At 41.1% G+C, this 19182-nt stretch overlaps 1 protein-coding gene and 1 pseudogene across 1 annotated transcript in view; both read right to left on the bottom strand.

Annotated features, from left to right (window-relative positions):
- Window positions 1-18285, bottom strand: part of LOC148695798 (uncharacterized) — an 85653-nt gene extending 67368 nt beyond the window's left edge. Inside the window, exon 1 of the mRNA XM_088697400.1 lies at window positions 17437-18285. Coding sequence (XP_088553526.1) covers window positions 17437-18285 — 849 coding nt within the window. The remainder of the gene's footprint in view (window positions 1-17436) is intronic.
- LOC148695799 (uncharacterized) lies at window positions 846-1583 on the bottom strand (annotated as a pseudogene).
- Window positions 18286-19182: the final 897 nt, after the last annotated feature.

Raw genomic sequence — 19182 nt, 5'->3', positions numbered from 1 at the left:
TGCACTTAATTTTATGCTTTGAATGAAACGGGCATGAGTTCTAGTATTTGGATCTATAATCATGAAAACACATTCTAAGTAGCAACCAAGCAAAGAAATAATGAGATCATGCAACGACTTTAGAAAACAAGAAATCATAGATTAATAACTCTCCAAATAAAGTTTAGGCTCAAGTCTCTCAGGGTTGTAGCATTAGTTTGAGTTCTTTCCTTCAAGCATGTTACAAAAACTGATTTTTTTTCTTTTGTGATTACATGTGAATTCGTAAACGACAACTACAACTAAGCATAAACCAAAGAGCAAATCAAACTTCCATCCATGTTTGTAACTTTCTTTAACAGTCATGCAATTAAAAACCAAATCCTCATCATTGTGTTAGAAGGTACCCTAAGACACAAACACACATAAAAAACAACTCTAAAAACGACTCATTTTGGGTTTTTTCAAAACTTTTTCGATTTTTTCTTCAAATTTTCATATTTTCCTTTCAAAACACATTAAAACCCTTCAAAACACAATAAAAACACTTAAAAACAGTGAGTAACAACTTTAGAAGTGATAGGTGATAAAATCTAACGAAATTCATGAACAACACTTTGTTTACCCCCACCCACACTTAAACCAAACATTATCCTCAATGTTTCAAACAGAGACTCACACATAAACAATCAAACAACTAACAAACATGACAATTATGGCAAAGTAAAAGCAATAAAGAGTAGGGTTAAGGAACGCAAATCTGGTTGTGGATTGTTGGAGATTCCTAGATTATCTTTATTTGCATGCATGGGTTGCCTCCCAAGAAGCGCTTACTTTAACGTCTTCCAACATGACGATACCTCATTTTAAGCTCCATTAGGGTCCACGGCATAGAGGGGTACATCCTCTATGACATGCTCCTCAAAATACTCATAATAAGGCTTTAAACAGTGTCTATTCACTTTGAATTCTCGTCTGGTCTTTAAACTTTGAATGTGAACTGCACCATAAGGAAAAACGTTAGTAACAACAAAAGGACCAATCCATTTAGAACGTAACTTACCGGGAAACAATCGAAGGCGAGAGTTGAAAGGTAACACTTTCTGCCCAATTGAGAATGTCTTGCTACGAATCATCTTGTCATGGAATGCCTTTGTTTTCTCCTTGTAAATACAAGCGTTCTCATAAGCCTCGTTTCTAATCTCCTCAAGCTCATTCAATTGAAGCTTTCTATGAATTCCAGCCGCATCTATGTCCATATTCAATGTTTTGACCGCCCATTGTGCTTTGTGTTCCAATTCCACGGAAAGATGGCATGGTTTCCTATAGATGAGCCGAAATGGGGACATCCCAATTGGTGTTTTGTAGGCCGTACGATACGCCCACAATGCATCATCCAAACACAAGCTCCAATCCTTTCTTGTTGGCCCAGCTATTTTCTCCAAAATTTGCTTGATTTCTCGATTAGAAACCTCGGCTTACCCACTTGTTTGAGGATGATAAGGTGTTGAAACCTTATGCATGACGTTATACTTCTTGAGCAGCGCCTCAATGGTTCGATTACAAAAATGGGAACCCCCATCACTTATTAGAACTCTCGGCATCCCAAATTTGGAAAAAATGTTAGTTTTGGCAAAATTTGCAACCACTTTGGAATCATTAGTACAGGTGGCTTTTGCTTCCACCCATTTTGATACATAATCAACCGCAAGTAAAATATAATTAAAACCATGAGATGAAGGAAAAAGATCCATGAAATCAATACCCCAAACATAAAAAATCTCAACAGAAAAGATAGGATTCTGCGGCATTTGATCTTTTGCACCTATATTGCCCGTTCTTTGACAACGTTCACAAGACATACAAAAAGTTGTAGCATCCTTGAAGATAGTAGGCCAATAAAATCCACATTTTAACACCTTAAGGACTGTGCGTTGTGTGCCAAAATGACCCCCACATGGATATGTGTGACAGAAAGTTAAAATTGAATTAAACTCAGAATCATGCACACACCTACGAAGAATCTGATTAGAGCAATATTTCCATAAATATGGGTCATCCCACACATAAAACCGTGCATCGTTTTTGAGTTTATCACGTTGGTGCTTATTTAGGGTGCTTGGAACTTGTTTAGTCACTAAATAATTCACCAAATCAACATACCATGGTTCACTTACCTCAATGGTCAACAATTGCTCATCTGGGAACGTCTCTTGGATAGGTAGTGACTCCTCATTGTGCACCAAACGGCTCAAGTGGTCAGCCACCACGTTTTCACTTCCTTTCTTGTCTCGAATTTCGATATCAAACTCTTAGAGGAGAAGCATCCAGCAAATTAGCCTTGGTTTGGCCTCTTTCTTGGTGAATAAGTACTTCAACACTGCATGGTCAGAATAAACAATAACTTTAGTGCCAAGTAAATAAGAACAGAACTTATCTAAAGCAAACATAACAGCAAGAAGTTCTTTTTCAGTGGTGGAGTAGTTCAATTGAGCGTCATTCAAGGTTCGGGATGTATAATAGATGACATGTGGCTGTTTGTTCTTCATTTGGCCTAAAACAGCTCCTATTGCATAAACAGAGGCATCGCACATGAGCTCAAAAGGAAGACTCCAATTTGGTGGAACTATGATGGGGGCCAAAGTTAGCATCTCCTTAAGGTGATTGAAAGCCTTCTCATATGCTTCATCGAACACAAATGACACATCCTTTTGGAAAAGTCGGCATATGGGTGTGGAAATTTTCAAGAAATCCTTGATAAAACGTCTATAGAATCCTGCATGTCCAAGAAAAGAACGAACCTTCGGTGCGTAGAACTGTCGGTGAAACGAATGGTCGGGCACCTGACATTTAATATTTTCTAGGCTCAAATTTTTTGTAGTAAAATTAAACAGAGAAATGGATCGAGCCTTACGAAACCCGAAGTAACTTCTTAAGAAGGAACGCTGAGGTTTTGATCTTACTGATGGACCAGCGTCTCCGTCGTCGCTTCGGGCTCAACGAGTGGCCTTTTCCTGTGATCTGCTACAAGAGGATTATCTTGATCAGTCGCCTCAACCACAGGAGGGGGATTTACAATAGGGGCTCTGGTTGGTCGAGGACGGCTCGTCAATGGGATTTCATCATTTTCGTCATCTTAATATAAAAAGTCGTCAATATTTGTGAATTTGATTACGAAGGGGGTTACCAACAACATCATCATACCTTTTCCAAATTGATCGTTGGTTGTTTGTTGGGAGTTGTCTTGGCGGTGGAAACTGGCTCAACAGTCGGCTCCAAAGCTGCAGATAAAGCGACAGTTAATCTAACCACGACCTCAGGGATTGGTTGGGCTGTTTGGTGGGTTGGCGTTGGCCGTTTTTCTGTCAAGGCTTGGACAACTGGAACGGGAGAAGAGACACTAGGATCGGTCGCTCCTGTGGTCTGACTAGAGATAACGTGAATATCCCGTTCTCTCTTTTTGCCAATTTCTTGACGCGTTTTGGGGGTCGAGGAGCTTCACCTGCCGTCTCCGTGTCCTGGCGAGGCCGTTTGCTCGGCAAGGTATGTGCGGCGGCTTTGATTTTCTTGGAAAAAGGGGCCGACTTCTTCTTGACCGCGGTCGTGACAATTATGTCTGTCGTTTTCAGCGCTCCACCACCTAAGGAAACCAAAGCAGGTCAGCAAAGTTGAAGTTAGGTATTTGAAAAATGAAGGTAGATAGACAAATACCTTGAGCTTTTTTCTGTGGGTGTGGGGGCAGAAGTTTTCTTCGGGCGGTCATCGAATATTTTCTCGATAACATTTTCGACGGGCGCATCAAAAAAGTCTTGAGTATACGCGGCTCACCAGTTGACGAAGGTGGTAGTATTGAGAGTCTTAGGGACGTTCGATCGAAGACGGAATTTCTTACACCTTTCTTGAAATTCTTGCTTGGCCTCCCTGCATTCTCTCTCCGAAGAACCAGAAAGGCGTCCTCAGCTCATGAGAGAACGGGATGTTAGTAGGGGCAGCGGGCAGCCTTGAAGGTACCCAAGTTACCGTGCGTTGAAGTGGGGTTAGTAGATTTCCCAGCTTGCCCGTTTGGCGTCATAGCCAAATGGAAGGTCGCGAGTCAAAACAAACGACCCCCAGCTCTTTCGGATGAAAGCATCTTTGGCTTCATCCCATGCCGAGGATGGGGTTTGATAGAAGGATGAGGGTATTCTTGTTGACGACAGATCAAAAATTCATCATCACAGAGGTCTTCTAGGCCGAAAAAGTATTTGAAGACTTCTTCGGTCGAATAAGGATGAGTGGGTCTAGAGCCCAATTGAAGACCCAAGACTTTGGTGGGTACGAAGTTTGGGGTTTCTGGCTTGAGGGTGGCGAAATAGACCTGCAGCCATAATTGAAGAACCTAGAGTCGGCCAGTCTGTTGTGGGTCAATCTTGTTTACCATTACCTCGGCTAAACAACAGGTAAGCTGGGCAAGGACGGCCGAGCTAAGTGCCAGGACGTGACCATTGGCTAATGCCTCAGCAACCGGCATGTTCTCGACCAAACACTTATTTAATTTGGTACAAAAAATGAATTTGTTGTATTAATAGAAAATGAAGGCTTCATGTTCCCCCTTCCTAAAATTTTCTTTGCCTGGGCCAGCGAAATGCTGGATAAGGGTGTTGTAGTTGAAGAAGTTCTTGTGCAGTTTCTGAACTTCTTCTTTTATGGGCTCTTAGTGTTTCTTCCTCAGTGATTCGACATCACGTTCGTCGAAGAGCATCTTGAGGTCGAGATTGGATGGACACCCAGAGAGAGAGAGAGAAACGTCGACCGGAAGACCTGAATGAGAGGTCCAGAGAATGGCTAAGACGTCAAGAATGGTGGGACCAATGGGGCCAAGCGGAAGAATCATGGTATTGGTGGCCGAGCACCAAAAGCTTAGATCTTCCATAAGAAACTCCTTATCCATAATAGTCTCGATGGTCGAGAGCCTGATAGCGTCATAGATACCAAAAACCCTCCATTCTTTACTGAAGAACTTCTTCATCCTTTCGACCCACGCTACCCAAGCCGCAGTGGTTAAAGGCCAAGCCCCTTGGGGTTTAGTTGATTCCCACTTCGACCAACCAAAACCTTGACGTATGGGTGCCAGGCAGTGATCCTTGAGGAGGTTGGTGATGGATGCCGGGACGTTGTCTTTGAAGAGTGGTCCCAAGATCTGATGGGAGGCGCTTGAGTCACTTTTAAATCGCAGGTTTTTTATGGCACTCCGGTCAATAAAGTCCCGACACTTAGCACATTCGTCGAAAAGTTTGGAAATAAAGGTGTTGGAAGCCATTGTGGGGAGGTTGGAAGGATTTCTGGGAAGAAAGCTTGGAAAGATTTCTTGGATGAAAGCTTGAGACTTTCTGGGATGTTAAAGGCAGAAATGCCAATTTCAAGTTATTTGAAGACGTAAAATATAAATGAAGGAAACTGAGGTATTTATAGGCATTTCGAGAGGAAAGTCAAACGTTTGATCTTCAAAAGCAGTTGATTTTCAAATTTTAGGGCGAAATCGACCTGGAAATCCATAATCATTATGGGTATCTTGGGAATCTCGAGGGAAAAATTGAGGTTTTCATGGTTTGAGAACGCACAATTGCGTGTTGCGACGGATTTAATGCATTAATGTGGAAGAGACGTTTCGGCTAGCGCACGTTTTCGAGGGTCATGGTTAGGGGCTGGTAGGATTACCAAGGGATTAACACGTGATTGATGTTTTCCTTCTTCGTGCTAGAATATGTTTAGTATAATGGCACAAGTAAGGGTGTCGAATCCACAGGGACTAATTGGACCTATACAACTACTTGTTTTGCAAGAACTCTATAAGAGAAATAAAACTAATCAACTTAGGCAGATTTGTTGTTGTAACTTGAAAGCACAAGAAGATGAAGTAGACACAAATAAATGAATCAACAACTAATAAAATGAGATAGCACAAATGGAGATGAAGCTAGGGATTCGGTTTCACCATTGCTAAGCCAAGTTCATGCTTATTGAATCAGATTATACTCATCCATCTACCTATTTCTTGGGTTTGTTTCACTTAGATATGATCAACCATATGATGTGTGGACTTGATCAAATGTTCCTAATCATGAACCTAAGTGTGATGTGCAACTTTGGTCCCTAATCAAGAACATGACACGCACAAGAAACTTTCATAAAACCAAAGGAAACACTCGGCAGGTTGTTTGCAAAGCATTCCCTTCATTCATTCACATATCCACCAAGAGTATGCATGATGTGTGCTTTACTCTTGGCTAAACAACCTGTGGTTAAATCAAATGGTGATCAAACATTAAAATCAACACACAAAGTCACAATTAAATCAGAGAATGAAACAAGAAATAGATGGATCAACTGAGCATTCTGAAATAACTACATGGCAATCTTGCAAGGCTACATCGAATCCCTAGAAAGAAATTAGTTACACTTCATGTTTACAGAATGTTTGATATAAAAATATACAACATGAATGAACATAGAATTAAGGAGAAAGAACCCTTGAAGCAAAACTGATGTCGAAATCCCTTAAGAGTTGCCTTCGGTGTTGGTGCTCCAAGTATGTTGTAAATGAAGGTGGAACGGCTAAGGTTGAATGGTTTCTGCGAATGGGAGAGTGTATGGACAGTTTCTGCGAATGGGAGAGTGTATGGAATGGAATGAAGCCGAGAAGAGATTGTGTAGAAATGGAAGGGGATTTGCGACAAAGGGGAAGTGTGTGTGTTGTGTTGTGAATGGAATTTCTGTGTTGAATGGAAATATAAGGGAATGGGAGCTCACGGCAATGAGGGAAGATTGGATGTGTTTGTGGTGTCTTGTGTATGAAAATGAGATGTGTTTATGTAATGGGAATGCAAGGGTTTTTATAGGAGGAATGGATGTGTATATGGCTGTTTGTTTAAGCATTTATGTGGCTGGAATGTGGTGGAAAAAACAGCTAGGAAAGCATGTGAAAGCTGGAATTGCATGTGAAAGCTGGAAATGGAAGGTAGGCCACGGCATTGATGTGTTTTGGGTGCATGTGTGTGTTGAATGGTGTACTTTAATTATGCACGGGTTAGGGCTGTTAAGGGGAGAGAAATGGGAGTGAATGTGGCTTAATGATGAAGGGGGAAAGCTTGGAAAGCTGCAATCATGAAGGGGAAAGTTGGAAAGCATGTGGCAAGGTGTGTAGGTGCTGAAATTAGGGGGAATGCACGGGTTATGCTTGGTTTTCTGGTGGAAATGAATGTGAAAACCACGGTTTGGATTTGTGTGATGGTGTGTGAATGATGAAGAGTTGCATGTGGCTGATTTGGTTGGATGATGATGATGCATGTGATTGGTGGGAACAAAGGGGAAGTCACGGCACAAAGGTGAATGGGAATCAATGGGTGAATGTGCATGTGCTAATTTATTTGAAGATGCATGTGCAATGGCTGAAAATGAATGTGTTTTGGCTGCAATGATGAAGTGGATGCATGTGAATGCAAAGGGAGAGTATGTGATTGACAACTAGGATGAATGATGGCTGCAATGATGAAGTGTAATGGCTGAAAATGGGATGGATTTGCAAGGGCCACGGCAAAGAATGGGTTTGTGTTCATGTGGCTGAAATTGGTGTGTAATTGGGCTAGGGTTTAAGTGCATGAAATGGACCCAAATTGCTCCCCCTTGCATGGCAAGGAATGGTGTTTGTGTTAAGCCCATGGCAAGGTGTTATGTGATTGGGTTAGGGCCATTGTTTTGTGTCCTCAAGTGCATACAAGGCCTTCAATTTCATCCAACACTTGGGCTCCAAGTATAAGTTATCCATCCTTAGCCCAATAGTGCTCCAAAACACTCCACAATGCATCTTTTCGTCAAACACGTCTTATTATCCTGAAAACACACAAAAGAAGCATAAAGGACTAAAATAACCAAAGAAACATAACGTAAATGTACGAGAACAAGCCATTTAAGTCGCACGAATATGCTCCTATCAACACGCGGCAAGACGTGCAGGGAAATTCGGATCGTGTGATCGTGTGTCATAAATACGTTCGACGGTTAGGATGTGTGAGGCTTTTCATTATCCCGTAGTTATCTTCTGGGGTTCGCTTCTTCAAGGCCGAAAATCGGCTAAGAGGTTCAGGCAGAAGACCTCAGAAGCGAGGGGGCAATGTTTGGGCCCAAAATAACATTTTGGGCTAAGCGTAGGTTCGGCCCAAAGCTTTTCCAAATATACTATGGGTTGCCTGCTGGTCCTGGGCTGTTCAGTAAAGGTGGTCGAGTTTTATTGCAAAAATGAGTAATTAGGATGAACGGATAGGTCGAAGAAGTCCTAATATGATAAGGGGTCATAGTGCAATATGGATTCTCGACCAGCAATAAATGCGGCCTGAAAAGGGGGTGAGTTCAAAGTCCTAATAAGAATAGGATTGGTCGAGATAAAGTTGGATCAGAATAAGAAGTCTTAATCCGAATGTGGTTCTGACTCGATCTTGATGGGGATTTGTTGCTATAAATAGAGAGAATAGTGCATCATTAAAAGCCCTCAAATTCAACACATAACTGCCATGCGCAAACCTCTCAAACATCTTGAGATTTTTTTTAATTTTCTTTTTCCGCCGACACATCTTCAGTTTGGATAAACAACACTATGAAGGAAACCGGTGAACATCTTCAGTTTGGATAAACAACAATGTTGCCATAAAATCAGCCGATTGATGCGAACTAATTAAGCACACAAATTAAAACCCTCTTTTGACAATTGTAGTAAAGATGCAAGTAGGGATCGTTCTAGACCGGGGATTAGGAGGGATTACTAAATCACTTGGAAACTGACTCAAAAACGTAAAACAAACGTTAAAAACACTAAACTAGACTCAAAGAATGTAAAACTAAACAATAAAATACTAAAACAAATCAAAAGACTCAAAGAATACAAAACACTTATAAACACAAACTAAGACACTTTCTAACTAAATTAGACACTAAAGTAAAGGGGGATTGAGGTTTTGACGAAATTAACTAAATGCAAAGATTGTAATTAAAAGGCAGAATATAAATATGAATGTGATGAAATTATGGATGAATGCTAGCTAGAAGGTTCTTCTCCACACATGTCACACTTGCATACAATTTGATTTTCAGTTGGTCTTTCAATGAATTATGAAACTCAACACCCCGGGTTAATTAGGTCCGCTTAAATTAACCGTCAAGTTTTCCTTAAGTTAATGAATTGGTTGGGTTAGCGCAACGCAATTCAAAACATTCTCCAAAAGTCCTTTACGTGAAAAGCACAATAAAGATACAATCAAAGATCATTAAGCATCATGAAAACTATAAGTGTCGACGAGGCATTCGTTACTATGATGAGCATGAAACTAGTGCCAAGAATTCATTTAACGCGATTGTTTATAAGCAACCTCCACTACTTGTGAATATAAGTTCATAACTATTAGGTGAAATTCACTTATATTCTAGCGTCATATTCATGCATGAAAATTAAGCGTGCACTCTCAATCAACATACATAAATAAGTTATCGATCAAGCAGTTAAACAAATTGAATTCACCATTCATGAAATTCCAACCAAAAGTAATCAATTCATATTGAAAGCATAAACATGGTTTCGAATCACCCCCTAGCTAAATAGGGGTTTAGCCTCTCATATTCACAACAAGAAAAATAAAATTGAATTTAAACATAAAGAACAAAGGATGAATTACACCTAGAACGCCCAACGAATCCACTTGAATTTCTGCGCGTCTAAGTCCTCTTTCCTCTTCTCCTTGCTGCGGCAGTGAGGTTAAATGGATGATTTGGATGTTAATTTGGGTTGGGGATGGATTTAGGGTGGTAAAGGTGTGCGGCAAGATTGGTGGAAGGTGTGTGGAGGTGTGGAAAGTGGCTGGGAAGGTGGAGGAAGGTGCGGCTGTTCAGTTTTTGGGTGGTGGGATGCGGCAGTTTTTTGTTTTGTGTGTGAATTTATGATGGTTGGCTGCGGATTGGTGTGGTGGCAGCACGGCAATAATGGGAGGCTCCTGGAATGGAAGGGGAATGCGGCTGTGATGGAGAAAAGGTCAATTAGGGTGGAATAAAGGGATAAAGTGCGGCTGTTTTGGCAGGGAGAAAGTGCGGCCCTTTGGGTTTTTTGTGGCTGAAAAAAATATATTGGGATATGGTGCTGCGGCAATAGTCAATTAGGGTGAATGAATCAATAATTTATTATGGTGAATGGCTGAAAAATGATGGGGAAAGGCACGGCTGGCAAGAATGGAAATATGTGAATGTTGAAGTCAATGAATAATAGTGCGGCTGCATGGGGAATAGGATTGAATATTAGGGTTTAAGGTTAGGGTTTAATGCATGAAATGAGACAAAACTACCCCCCCTTGCATGGCAAGGGAAGGGAATTAGGCTAAAGGCACGACATAGGTTGGAAATTGGGCTAGGGCCTTCGTTTTGTGTCCTAAAGCGCCTACAAGGACTTCAAAGTGGCTAGAAAATACGGACGTTTAAGATTAGGAAAGGTTACCAAAACGGGAAACTTAGGGTTAACTTTCCTAAAATAGGAAACCTTGTTTGAGTAGGATTCCTCGTTTTGGTAAGAATTCATCATTGGAGTAGGAATTCGTCGTTTCTTCAAGTCTTCAACTCATTCATTCCTCTTTCGCTCCAAAAGACTCCAATTTGCATCTTCTTGCACACTTTGGCCTTATAATCTGAAAATACACAAAAGTGGCCTTAAACACTAAAATAACTAAATAAACACAACATAAATGCACGAGAACAAGCTAATTAAGTCGCATGAATATGCTCCTATCAAATTCCCCCACACTTAACTTTTGCTAGTCCTCGAGCAACACAAAACAACTAAAGAAAACAAAACAAACAAAACATAACCTAAACCTTCCAACATTTGCCTCAGGGATTTCCAATGAAACATGACATGTCAAAGATCATTACTCACATAGCTTTTAGTCTTCCTTCCCCTCGAGCACATACTTAATTATAGTCACCATTCACTAGTTCACATTTAATCAATTAAAACACATTTTGAATGTAGTAACATGCCTTAGAGAATTCCCTCAATTCCTCACTAGTTATGCACTCGATTTTCACTCATACTTTTTGACTACACACCCTAAACTAGTTATATGTGAGAAGATTGATGTAAACATGAAAGACTAGTACTCACATATGTTATAACAAAGAACGCAATTTCTGGAGTAATTAAACGTGTTTAGATATGATCTCATGAATGGAATGCTACTACTTAGATGCGAGAACCAGTGACACCATATGCTCATACCAAATTCAAACTCCACCATTGAAATGCACAACACTCAAGATAGAAGTCAAGGGTTGTAACGGGGCTTGGGGTATTGGCTCACAAGGAAAGGTAGGGATACACAAAAGTTCTTTAAGCAATAGTAAGTAAAGTAATGAAATTAAGACCTAGAATTCCCTTAGAATGCAGAAATCAACTTTTAGACAAATAGGGGAGATTCAAACAACTCTTAGGGCCTAATTCATTGTTTTGGGCCCTTACTTCAACAAACAATACTTTTCAACTCTTTTTCACTTCTTTTTCTTTTTTTTTTTTTTTTTTTTTTTTTTTTTTTTTTTTTTTTTTTTTTTTTTTTTTTCTTTTCTAGCCGTGCCTATGGCACATAACTCACATCAATAATCCTTCCCCCACACTTATTTTCTGCAACACATTAATCAAAAGGGAATTCATTCATGCTTACTATGCTTCAAGAACAAGGATACGGATGGTCCTATTCTAGGCTAGTTGAGGATAATGTGGGTTAACAAAGAACATGGGCTCACACGGCTCAATGGGGTTAAACTTAAACACAAAATGAGTGAAGGGCACATGGCTGTTTGGCTTTGATGGTGGTCACTACACAACTTCATCTTGAATATGTGTTATGCAACTCAATGACATGCTTTGAATGAAATGGGCATGAGTTCTAGCATTTGGAACTAAGTGATGAAACGCCTTCTAAGTAGTAACCAAGCAAAGAATAATAAGATCATGCAACGACTTTAGAAAACATTAATGCACAGATTTTAACTCTCCAAATAACGTTTAGGCTCAAGTCTCACTGGGATGTAGCGTTAGTTTGAGTTCATTCCTTCAAGCATGTTACAAAAACTGATTTTTATCATTTGTGATTACATGTGAATTCGTAAACTATAACTACAAACAAGCATAAACCAAAGAGTATATCAAACGTCCATCCATGTTTGTAACTTTCTTTAACCATCATGCAATTAAAAACCAAATCCTCATCATTGTGTTGGAAGGTAACCTACGACACAAACAAACACACAAAAACAACTCTTTTTGGGTTTTTCAAAGCAATTTTTCAAATTTTTATGGGATTTTCGGATTTTTAAGTCAACACACTCTAAAACACTCTAAAATAGCTTAAAAACACTTAAAAACAATGGGAAACAAGTTTAGACATGTTAGGTGATAATACCCTACGAATTTCATGCAAAAATATCTCAAAACAGAATGTTACCCCCCCCACACTTAAATCAAACATTGTCCTCAATGTTTTAGACACAATTAAACACATTACACATAACATAAAGTAAGCAACAAAGGAAAGGGTTTAGGGACGCAAATCTGAGTGTGGAGCGAATCCCAAGTTCTTCCTTTGTTGATTGCATGGGTTGCCTCCCAAGTAGCGCTTGTTTTAACGTCTTCCAGCCAGACAACGTTATGCTCATTCCCCATTGGAGCCCACAGCCTGCAATGGGATCTCCTCCACAACATGCTCAGCAAAGTTCTCGTAGTAGGGTTTCAACCTATGTCCATTCACCATGAATTCTTGTCCAGTTTTCAAACTTTGTATTTGGACTGCACCATGCACAAAAACATTAGTGATAACAAATGGACCAACCCACTTAGAACGTAACTTACCGGGGAATAATCGAAGACGGGAATTGAATAGCAACACTTTCTGCCCGATTGAGAAGGTTTTGCCTCTAATCATCTTGTCATGGACGGCCTTGGTCTTCTCCTTGTAAATCCGGGCATTCTCATACGCCTCATGCCTAATCTCTTCAAGCTCGCTCAATTGTAGCTTCCTATGATTTCCAGCCGCGTCCACATCCATATTGAAGGTCTTGACCGCCCAATGTGCCTTATGCTCAAGCTCTACGGGTAGATGGCACGGCTTGCCATAGACTAGCCGAAACGGGGACATACCAATGGGCGTTTTGTAAGCCGTTCGATAGGCCCACAGTGCATCCTCCAAACGCAAGCTCCAATCCTTTCTATTCGGCCCAACAGTCTTTTCCAGGATTTGCTTGATTTCTCGATTTGAAACTTCGGCTTGGCCACTGGTTTGGGGGTGATAAGGTGTGGAAACCTTATGCAACACGTTGTACTTCTTGAGCAACGCCGCAATGGTGCGGTTACAAAAATGAGACCCTCCATCGCTTATGAGTACTCGAGGCATCCCAAATCTAGAGAAAATGTTAGATTTTACAAAATCTGCAACAACTCTAGAATCGTTAGTTCGGGTGGCTTTAGCTTCAACCCACTTTGACACATAATCAACGACAAGTAAAATGTACGTAAAACCAAAAGATATAGGGAACGGACCCATAAAATCAATACCCCACACATCAAAGATTTCAACAACAAGGATTGGGGTTTGTGGCATTTGGTCTCTTTGACCTAAACTTCCGGTCTTTTGACATCTATCACATGTTAAGCAAAAAGTCCTAGCATCTCTAAACAATGTAGGCCAATAGAAACCACTTTCAAGAACCTTAAATGCTGTGCGTTGTGTGCCAAAGTGTCCACCACATGCATATGTATGGCAAAAACTCAAAATGGAATTAAATTCAGATTCATGAACACAACGACGCACAATCTGATCCGGGCCTATTTTCCACAAATAAGGGTCGTCCCAAACATAAAAACGTGCATCCTTTTTTAATTTATCACGTTGAGCCTTGCTTAAAGTGTTAGGAACTTGCTTAGACGCCAAAAAATTAACCAAATCGGCATACCAAGGGGTACTTACCTCAACGGACAGAAGTTGTTCATCCGGAAATGTTTCCGAAATCGGCAATGCTTCCTCATGCACCATTCAACTTAGGTGATCAGCCACCACGTTCTCCACACCCTTCTTATCCCGAATCTCAATGTCAAACTCTTGTAGAAGCAACATCCATCGAATTAGTCTAGGCTTGGCCTCCTTTTTCGTGAGCAAATACTTGAGAGCTGCATGATCAGTAAAAATAATAACTTTAGTACCAAGTAAGTATGACCGAAACTTATCTAATGCAAATACCACAGCAAGTAATTCTTTTTCAGTGGTTGAGTAATTTAATTGAGCATCATTTAGTGTTCTAGATGCATAATAAATAACATGAGGTTGTTTGTCCTTTCGCTGCCCCAAAACAGCACCAATCGCATAATCCGAAGCATCGCACATCAACTCGAATGGAAGGCTCCAATCTGGAGGTGTGATAATGGGAGCCGAAGTGAGGGTTTCCTTGAGGTGCTTGAATGCCGTGGAGCATGCATCATCAAACTCGAACGCCACCTCTTTTTGCAGCAATCGGCATAGTGGCTGTGCAATCTTCGAGAAATCCTTTATGAACCGCTTATAAAAACCTGCATGACCAAGAAACGAACGAACCTCTCTAACCGAAGTTGGAGCGGGTAAGTGACGAACAAGGTCTACCTTAGATTTATCTACTTCAATGCCTTTTTCAGAAATAATATGTCCTAAAACAATACCTTGTTTAACCATGAAGTGACATTTTTCCCAATTAAGCACAAGATTTGTTTCAACACAACAGTTCAAAATCAAACTAAGATTACTCAAACAACCATCAAATGAATTACCAAACACACTGAAATCATCCATAAAAACCTCAATAATTTTCTCAACATAATCTGAAAATATGCTCATCATGCATCTTTGAAATGTAGCAGGTGCATTACATAAACCAAATGGCATGCGACGATAAGCAAATGTACCAAAGGGGCATGTAAAAGTGGTCTTTTCTTGATCATCCGGGGCAATAACAATTTGATTATAACCAGAGTATCCATCAAGAAAACAATAAAATGAATGACCCGCTAACCTTTCCAAAATGACCCGCTAACCTTTCCAACATTTGATCTAGGAACGGCAATGGGAAGTGGTCCTTCCTCGTGGTGGCGTTTATCTTCCTATAATCAGTGCATACACGTCAACCGGTTTGGATTCGAGTGGGCACTAGCTCATTCTCCGCGTTTTCCACAACCGTCACTCCAGATTTCTTCGGCACACATTGGATCGGTGAAACCCACTTACTATCCGAGATAGGATAGATAACTCCACAATCTAACAGCTTGATTATCTCCTTCTTCACAACTTCCATCATCGGAGGGTTAAGACGGCGTTGAGCCTCTCTAGTTGGTTTGGCCCCCTCCTCAAGAAATATATGATGCATGCATGTGGCGGGACTAATACCTTTGATATCGGCCAACGTCCAACCTAGGGCAGATTTGAACTCCTTCAAAACACGCACTAGTTTCTCCTCTTCTTGTGCCGTGAGTGATGAAGAAATGATGGCCGGTAAAGTCTCCTCTTCTCCCAAGAAAATGTACTTCAAATGGCCCGGTAGTGGTTTGAGATCAAGGGTGGGCGCCTGAACTATGGATGGTAACAACTTGTTAGTCGAAATGGGAATCGACTCAAATTTAGAAAACTTACCCTCGTGCCTAGGAAGTGACTCTAGGGCAGCAACCAACTCCATACATTCCTCACTAGGGTGCACGGCATGGAGTAGAGAGTGTGTGCCGTGGCCTAGCATCAATCCCCCTTGCTTGGTTTTGAGCTCCATGCTTCTTGTAATGACGTTTTCAAGTGCATCGGCATTCAAATCTTCCATATATCCCTGCGCCAAAGAGTCAATTACATCAATGGAGAAACATGAGTGATCCTCACTAGGATACTTAATAGAATCCGAAAGACTAAAATTAACAACTTCCCCATCAAATTCCATGGACAACGTTCCATTAAACACGTCAATCTTCGTCCGCGCCGTCTTCATGAATGGCCGGCCAAGTAGGATTGGCAATGAAGGGGCATGGTCAGATTCATCCATCTCGAGCACATAGAAGTCCGCCGGGAAGATTAAACCTTTTACCTGCACTAACACATCTTCCAAAACTCCCTTTGGATAAGCGTTAGATCTATCGGCTAATTGTATGATTACACCATCATTTTTCAATACTCCTAAGTTCATAGATGCATAAATTGAATATGGCATAACATTTATAGAAGCTCCTAGGTCTAGCATGGCAGATTCAAAACATGTATTACCTATCACACAAGGAATGGTAAAACTACCCGGATCCTTGCATTTGGGGGGTAGTTTGCGTTGCAAGATGGCAGAGATATTTTCACCTACCTTTACCACTTCCTTGGTTGACATCCTCTTCCTTGTGGTGCAAAGCTCCTTTAAGAACTTGGCGTACCTCGGGACTTGCTTTATTGCATCCAAAAGGGGTATGTTTACTTGCACTTTCCGAAATGTCTCAAGGATGTCCTTTTCGGCTTCTTCTTTCTTCGTTTGCCTGAACCTACTAGGAAAAGGCACATTCGAAGGAACAACATTAGTAGAAACTGAATTTGACCCATTTTTACCTTTATTGGCCGAATTGGACAGATTTGGGACCATAGGGACTTGCGGCAAAGGTGGAATCACCTTTGCCGTGGGCAACCTTGTTTCTTCCTCTTCCATTTGCAAAATTTCATCCTCGTTATGACCTGTTTTTGATGTAGGAACTGCCCCAACTTCCTTACCACTTCTTAGGGTGATTGCTTTGGCTGATTCGAAACCTCCCTTCGGATTTGGAATGGTGGAACTAGGGAGTTGTCCGGGATCTCGAAACTTACCTACAAACTCGGCAATCTGCCCAATTTGTTTCTCAAGTTGATCCACCCTCTTATCTTGGTTTTGCATAGCCTTCGCTTGATCTTCCTGCCCATTAGACAACTTAGTTAGTATCTTAAGGAGTGCATCATTGTCAAGAGACGTACCTGAGGCACTTGGGCCGGATTGGGCTTGATTTTGGGGTGGGCCGTAGGTTTTGGGAAAGAACCCTGGGGGTTGTTGTCTAAAGCCTCCTTGTTGTGGTGGTTGCTGGGGCTCCCTCCACTTGAAGTTCGGGTGGTCTCTCCAACCTGGATTATAGGTGTTCGAGTACGGATCGTTCCTTGGTTGGTTTTGGCCCTGAAATCCAATGGCGTTGGCGCTTTCCCATCCACCATTTTCTATGAGCTGTGGGCACTTCTCAGAAGCATGTCCTTGGATCGAACACACCCCGCATACAACTGGTCCTTGCACCCTCATTCCTTCGGCCATCTGAGACACAATGGAAGTAAGATTAGCTAATTGTGAATGAATGTCGGGTGTGGAACTTACCTCATGTACTTGTTGTCGTGGGGGTCCTCTTTGGCCTACTCCTTCGTACTGTTGAGCGTTCAACGCTCGGTTAGCGATCAAAACCTTAGCATCCCTGGGTGTCTTGTCCACCAATGCTCCACCCGCTGAGGCATCGAGCATTTGACGTTCGATAGGTAGGAGCCCCTCGTAGAAGTATTGTAGAAGCAACTCCTCCTTCATCTGGTGCTGTGGACACGAAGCAACAAGAGATTTAAATCGTTCATAATACGTAGGAAATGACTCACCTTCTTCTTGTTGAATCTCACTTATCCTTTTACGCAAAAGGATGATTCTAGAAGTTGGGAAAAACTTCTCCAGAAAAGCCCTCTTCATGCTCTCCCATGATGTGACGGTTCCGGGAGCTAAGTCGTACAACCAATCCTTGGCTTTGTCCATCAAAGAAAATGGGAAAGCCTTCATCTTCAATATGCTTCCGTCAACGTTGACGGGAGTCATGCTTGAACACACCACCTCAAATTCCTTCAAGTGCTTGTTCGGATCCTCCATGGACAACCCATGGTACTTTGGAATATGGTGGAGCAAACTGGACTTCAACTCGAACTCGTCGGTCTTCCCTTCGGCAGGTGGGGGATATTGGATACACAAGGGTGCTGCATTATCCAACCCCGAGGCTGAAAGCTCCTTGAGTGTCCGGGTATCCACGGCCATGACTTGTGGTTCCTCAAAGATCCTTGCCGTGGGTTCTTCCTCCTCCTCTAGAACTTGTTCTTCGAGGTCAGGTTCTGGGCTTTGTGGACTTGGTTCGTGTGGCTTCCTCTTCCGTCTCAAAGTCCTCTCAAAATCGCTGTCAAAATCAGAGATATGCTCACGAATCGGTTGAGAACTCCGAGTCATGCACTAGTACCTAAAACAAGGAAAACAAAACAAGGTCAGAATTCTTAACAAAAACTAAATTAAACAGAAAATAACAATCCAAGGGATTAGCAAAGTTGCTAATCCCCGGCAACGGCGCCAAAAATTTGATGCGAACTAATTAAGCACACAAATTAAAACCCTCTTTTGACAATTGTAGTAAAGATGCAAGTAGGGATCGTTCTAGACCGGGGATTAGGAGGGATTACTAAATCACTTGGAAACTGACTCAAAAACGTAAAACAAACGTTAAAAACACTAAACTAGACTCAAAGAATGTAAAACTAAACAATAAAATACTAAAACAAATCAAAAGACTCAAAGAATACAAAACACTTATAAACACAAACTAAGACACTTTCTAACTAAATTAGACACTAAAGTAAAGGGGGATTGAGGTTTTGACGAAATTAACTAAATGCAAAGATTGTAATTAAAAGGCAGAATATAAATATGAATGTGATGAAATTATGGATGAATGCTAGCTAGAAGGTTCTTCTCCACACATGTCACACTTGCATACAATTTGATTTTCAGTTGGTCTTTCAATGAATTATGAAACTCAACACCCCGGGTTAATTAGGTCCGCTTAAATTAACCGTCAAGTTTTCCTTAAGTTAATGAATTGGTTGGGTTAGCGCAACGCAATTCAAAACATTCTCCAAAAGTCCTTTACGTGAAAAGCACAATAAAGATACAATCAAAGATCATTAAGCATCATGAAAACTATAAGTGTCGACGAGGCATTCGTTACTATGATGAGCATGAAACTAGTGCCAAGAATTCATTTAACGCGATTGTTTATAAGCAACCTCCACTACTTGTGAATATAAGTTCATAACTATTAGGTGAAATTCACTTATATTCTAGCGTCATATT

The sequence above is a fragment of the Pyrus communis genome, chromosome 7 (genome assembly GCF_041283825.1).
Source record: "Pyrus communis isolate YQ-2024b chromosome 7, ASM4128382v1, whole genome shotgun sequence".
In the NCBI taxonomy this organism is placed as follows: Eukaryota; Viridiplantae; Streptophyta; class Magnoliopsida; order Rosales; family Rosaceae; genus Pyrus; species Pyrus communis.
This window is presented reverse-complemented; position numbering and strand designations above follow the sequence as displayed.